This window comes from Bufo bufo, chromosome 4 (genome assembly GCF_905171765.1).
Source record: "Bufo bufo chromosome 4, aBufBuf1.1, whole genome shotgun sequence".
Taxonomy (NCBI): Eukaryota; Metazoa; Chordata; class Amphibia; order Anura; family Bufonidae; genus Bufo; species Bufo bufo.
Window position 1 is genome coordinate 306419276 of NC_053392.1, and position 6432 is coordinate 306425707.

Genomic DNA, 6432 nt, shown 5'->3' on the forward strand with positions numbered 1-6432 from the left:
TATTTAGTGTTATGCCTGTGAATAAAAACTGTTTTATAAGCACAAAAAATTCCATCTTTTCAACAGAGCAGGTCGGTAATATAATGGTAACTCTTCTGCCTGCCATACAGAAGGTCTGGGGTTCAAATCCTAATGAGGACCTGTTATCTCCCTGTACTTGATTTCTGGCATAAAAAAATGCCACAAGTGGCATTTTTACGCCATCCTAGCCACTTTTTGGAAAGGTGGTGTGGTGGGTAGGGCCTTGGCCAACAGCTATAAAACAATTTCTCTTAATTTTTAACAGTTTTGTGGCACAAATGAAGACAGAAATCTATGGTAGTTTTGAGCTGTCAAAGATTTCTATCTAGGCGCACAAACTGCTGGAGGATACGCCTAGTATATGAGAAAGCGTGTGCCTAGTCAGAAATTAGGCACATCCTCCAGCAGCGCAGGGGATGTCAAGACCAGCACAGAAAGGGTTGGCCTTGACTTGTGCTTCTATGCTAGAAGAGAGCCCCTCCATCAACCCTTATCCAAACAGGGTAAGGGTCACAGATCACAATAAAATGCACTCAGAACTTCTTTATCTTATCAAAGGTAAGCCAACATCTGTGTCCCTACAAATCCATTTGACTACCTGGCCAATCTTCAACACGTAAATTATTCTGTATTAATTTTTTCTCATTGTATTTTACATTTTACCAGGCTCAAAAGAAGCTCAATATTACACACTCCGGACTGCAAAATCATTGGCAATGACTGCATTAGATGTTATCTTCAACCCGGAATTGCTAGAAAATATTCGCCAGGACTGGAAGATGGTGAGACAAGTGGAAGAAGAGATTCTGGAATAGCTAACAAAGCTAGAGTCCAGCAGCGGGGCAGGATGTGCTTCATGCTAAACAGTAAAAATAATGTGTAATTATTGGGGAATATAACTATAGTGACTATGTCATTATAATTTAGTGGCACTCGTTACCATAGGTAATCTAAAATACCTAGTATACTTTCATGTCTTTATACCTTTTCTACTAAATCGTGTCATTTTAACTAGATATCCTCCAACTGTGGCTTACTATGTATGCATGTGAATGGTACAATTAACATTACAATCAGCAAATCTGTTAAATAAATGTATTTTGCTTACATTCACACACCTTCTAATACTCATTGCCGTTTATGTTTTAGCAGTATTATTGGCACTCTTACTAAATTGGTTGGATCTCTTGCAAAGATTTTATTAAGACAGGTGTGAAATACCAGCATTTAGTAAATGATACCCATTCTGTCTGGTGTAACTTTGAATTTCACTGAGACAGACTTCCTTTAAGTATAAATATGTTTGCTGTTAGAAATGCAATAGAATGGGTTTGTTAATGAACCTTCTGGCAGGAAGCCATGCTGCACAATGAAGTTCAGGGGTGACAGCCATCCTTTCAAAGAATTCAACAGAATATTCAATAAGGTCAATAATATAGGATTTAGAGAAAAAGAAAAAATATGGGTTATCAGACCTCAAATCATACCCTCAATCTTCATCAGACCCCCAATACTCATGAGACCTTAGACCAGACCCCCAATTGTCATCAGATCTCAGATCAGACCCCCAGTCCTCATTAGACCTCAGATCAGACCCTCAAATCACACCTCCAATCTTCATCAGATCTCAGAACTGACCCCCAATCCTCATCAGATCTCAGATCAGACTCCCAAATCTCATCAGACCTCAATCACATCCCCTTTCTCATCAAACTTCAGATCAGACCCCCTTTCCTACTCAGACCTCAGATCAGACATAAACTAAATAAAAAATTTAACTCTCTTGCACTGGATGGCACCTCCTCTTGTGAGATCCAGTGTGCTCTACTTAAATTCACCGCTCGGTGGTCTTCTGCCGGCACCATGCTGCACTGTGACCTGGCTTCACAGAGCATCAAGTCATAGTGTGCACTTTGTCCTGATGCTGTACGCACTCATGACACAGCACAGCGGTTGCCGGAACAAGACCAGGGATAGGGGAGTGCAGTCAGCACCAGAAGCTCTATATTCACTGCTTCTTTGTCCTACTCTGTACAAATGAATGCTTCCATAAAGGAAGCATTCATTAGTATTTACTTCATAAGCAGTGGCGTTCCTAGGGTGTTTGGCACCCGGGGCTGGTCCTTTCTCTGCCCCCCCCCCCCCCTCAATACTTGACCACATACCTCTTACATCCAGGGACATCTCATGTCATGTAGACCTTCTCTTTCCTCTTCTCCTCCGTTAGACCGCAAGGACAAATTCGTTCAGTCGCATCTCGTCTCTACAGAGTTTGTAACACAGACACGTTAGATTTCTAAATCTTTTTATTAACCTCCCCATCCTGGTGTTCCCACAGTGTCATCCTGCTGCCACCCATAATACTGTGCCCGTTGTGCTCCCCAATGTCCCAGGTACTATACTGTTGAAAAAAATAGTAACCCCAGTAGACATAATTGGGGTCATTTATCAAACTGGTGTAAAGTAGATCTGGAATTCCAAAAGAGCTGTCAAAAATGAAAGGTGGAATCTGATTGGCTGCTATGGGCAACTAAGCCAGTTCTACTTTACACTAGTTTGATAAATTACCCCAAATGTCCCTATAGTGTCCACAGCAGCTATAATGTCCCCTAGAGTGCCCCCAGTAAAAACACCCTATATTGTGCTCCAGGCAATAATCCCTGTATAGTGTCCCCAGAAATAATAGAATTGCCCCCACAGTGCCTCCCCAATAGCAATGCCCCCCACGCTGCCCCCATACAGTAATTTCCCCCACACTGCCCCCACACAGTAATTTGCCCCACACTGCCCCATATAGTAATTTCCCCCACACTGCTCCCACACAGTAATTTCCCCCACACTGCTCCCACACAGTAATTTCCCCCACACTGCTCCCACATAGTAATTTCCCCCACACTGCCCCCCACAGTAATTTCCCCCACACTGCCCCCCACAGTAATTTCCCCCACACAGTAGTTTCCCCCACACTGCCCCCACACAGTAATTTCCCCCACACTGCCCCCATACAGTAGTTTCCGCCACACTGCCCTATATAGTAATTTTCCCCCCACATAGTAATCCCTCCCATATTATTGCCCCCACATAGTAATCCCTCCCATAATACTTTGCCCCCACACAGTATCCCACCAAAATATTTTCCCCCACATGTCCTCCTGTGTCCCCCAAAGTTGGCACATAAAAAACAAACAAAAAAAACGAAAAGCTAAATAGGTGCTTGCTCGCAGAGGAAGGCGCGCACACTTCACTGTGCTTCTGCGTCCCGGCACAGGCGCACACGATGATGTCATGCCTGCGCCGGGATTTCACTACCGCATTGGCCTCAGGCCTACTAGGCCTATGGTGGTGATCGGCGGTGGGGCATACAGGGAACTATGCGCAGTATGTGGGCGTCAGCGCTCCAGCAATGAGTGCTTCCATCTGTATTGATGGAAGCACTCATTGATTCTGGGCCTGGCCCCACCGTGAGAGCCAACACCTGGGGCGGACCTCCCCCCTTTGGGCACGCGACTGTTCATAAGATACATTCAGTGGCGTGCCCGGGGGAGGCAGTCCACCCCGGGTGTCGGCTCTCACAGGGGTGCCAGGCCCAGAATCAATGACCGCTTCCATCAATACAGGTGGAAGCGCTCATTGCTGGAACGCTGAGCCCCACATGCTACCTGCCCTGCCGCCGATCACCGCGATAGGCTTCAGGTCTAGTAGGCCTGAGGCCTATGTGGTAGTGAAATCCAGGCGCAGGCGTGCGCGATGACATCATCGCTCGCGCCTGTGCCGGGACGCAGCAGCACAGTGAAGTGTGCACGCCTTCCTCAGCGAGCAAACGCCTTTCTCTGCGAGCAAGCGCCTGGACATAGGTGAGTATTTAGCTTTTAGTTTTTATTTTAGAGTTTTTTTTATTTAATGTGCCAACTTTGGGTGCCGAAAAATATTATGGCTATGTGTTCTATATGGCTGGTGTTTAGTGTTGGGTGAGCATGCTCGGATGAACACTAGTTCAGCTCGAGCATCGCGATGCTCGGCACATCGCGGTGTTCGGCCAAATACCGTGTGTGTGCTCGAGCGTGATGCTCAAGTCTCCTCCCGACACTTTTGTTGGCTGCCACACAGCCAATAAACGTGCAGGTAAGTACTGCCATTCACTGTAATGCAGAAGCCATGTTGGCTGCTGGCATTACAGTGATTGGCTGGCCAGAACGCATCATCGGGTGCTATATAGCAGCGGTCTCCAACCGCTGGGCCGCTGCCCAGGACCGGGCCCTGGAAGATGGTTTGCCGGGCCGCGGCGATCAGGGCAGTCTTTAACGCTGTACTAATGAAGCGCTTCCATTATGGAAGCGCTTCATTAGTACAGAAGGACCAGGAAGAGGTGAAGGCTCTGTACTCACCGCTTCCTGGTCCACGGCTAGGCCATCGGCTGTGCAGGGCTGCGCACAGCGTGAAGTCGCTCTGTGACCTCACACTGTGCGCCGCTATACACAGCCAGCCGACAGCAGAATGAAGAGGATCGCGATGGTGACCAGGAGCAGGAGGGGTAATTTTTTTTATTTTTTTTTTTATTTGCACTGGGGGCTGACATATGGCTGACATGAGGGGCTAACATATGGCTGACATGAGGGGCTGACATATGGCTGACATGAGGGGCTGACATATGGCTGACATGAGGGGCTGACATATGGCTGACATATGGCTGACATGAGGGGCTGATGGCTGACATGAGGGGCTGATGACTGACATGGGGGGCTGATGACTGACATGGGGGGCTTATGGCTGGCATGGGGAGCTGATAGATGGCTAAAGGTTTGGGGGTTGATCTGAGCCATTGGGGGTCTGATCTTAGGTCTGATTAACATTGGGGGTCTGATTGCTGGTCTAACCTGAGGTGTAATAATTTTTTATTTTTTATTATTGTTCTCCTCTAAAACCTAGGTTCATCTTATAGGGCAAAAATACGGTACAGTGCAGCAGAGACCAGTGCAGCAGAGACCATAGTCAGTTTATATAGTCGTTATATAGTGTTATATATTTTAATATGCACCTTGTGTTTTGTTATGCGTGTGAATCAGTCAGCCCCCCCCACCCCATAAGCCCCGCTCCAGAACCCCGCCCTTTTCCCCCCCCCACCCAGTCCCTGGGAAAATTGTCTTGCATGAAACTGGTCCTTGGTGCAAAAAAGGTTGGGGACCACTGCTATATAGCGCCCGTTGACACTTGTTCAGCTCAGTATTAGTCAGGGAGAGATGTAGAGCAGAAGGGAGAGATAGTGCAGGGGTTTAAATAGCAATATTTTAGTTTTTATGCTTGTTATAGACCCAAAAGTCCTTTTAAGGACTATAGTTGTATCTGGCAGCAATATATATTTTTAGCGCAACCTGCGCTAAATAGCTTGCAATTGGCCGCTGCAGACAGTGACATTATCTGCGCTACATCTCCTGGGTAATGTGTGCGCAGCCTAAAAATATCTGTGACATCCAGTGTACTTTTTCCGTAGACGGTGTCCGCTGCGAACAGTTACATTACCTGCGCTACATCTCCTGTATAACGTTTGCCCATCCTAAATATCAGTGACATTAATTCAGTGTAATTTTTTATTAGGCGGTGGTGACAGCGACATTACTTGCGCTATATCTCCTGTTTAACGTGTGCGCATCCTAAATATCAATGACATTCATTCAGTGTAATTTTTTATTAGGCGGTGGTGACAGCGACATTACTTGCACCATACCTCCTGTATAACGTTTGCGCATCCTAAATATCTGTGACATTCATTCAGTGTAATTTTTTATTAGGCGGCGGTGACAGCGACATTACTTGCGCTATACGTCCTGTTTAACGTGTGCACATCCTAAATATCAGTGACATTCATGCCGTGTAATTTTTTATTAGGCGGTCGTGACAGCGACGTTACTTGCGCTATACCTCCTGTTTAACGTGTCCGCATCCTAAATATCAGTGAAGTTCATTCAGTGTAATTTTTTATTAGGCGGTGGTGACAGCGACGTTACTTGTGCTATACCTCCTATTTAACGTGTGCGCATCCTAAAAATATCTGTGACATTCTGTGTACTTTATACACTTACAAAACCTGCGCTACTGTACGTGTGACATATTTGCATGCATATATACCATTTAAGGTGCGCAAGGCGAGCAGTAAGGGACGGGGAAGTGGCCGTGCTGCTGATGGTGCACGCAGAGGCCGTGGCCCTGGGCGCGTTGAAACTGTGCCTGCTGCCAGAGCAAAAGAAACACTCATCCACGATACCTAGCTTCATGTCCCAGTTTGCAGGGTGGCGCAGGACACCACTCTTGAAGTCAGGCCAGTGCGACCAGGTGGTCGGTTGGATTGCAGCAGATAATGCTTCCAGTCGGTTAAGCATCACCCTGTCTTCCACAAAGTCCAGTCTCAGTAGCCAA

The 6432-nt window shown here is 46.6% G+C and overlaps 1 protein-coding gene across 1 annotated transcript in view; it reads left to right on the forward strand.

Moving 5' to 3' along the window:
- Positions 1 to 1195, forward strand: part of LOC120998183 (peptidase M20 domain-containing protein 2-like) — a 111065-nt gene extending 109870 nt beyond the window's left edge. Inside the window, exon 7 of the mRNA XM_040428755.1 lies at positions 688 to 1195. Coding sequence (XP_040284689.1) covers positions 688 to 836 — 149 coding nt within the window. The 3' untranslated portion in view covers positions 837 to 1195. The remainder of the gene's footprint in view (positions 1 to 687) is intronic.
- The last annotated feature ends 5237 nt before the right edge of the window (positions 1196 to 6432 follow it).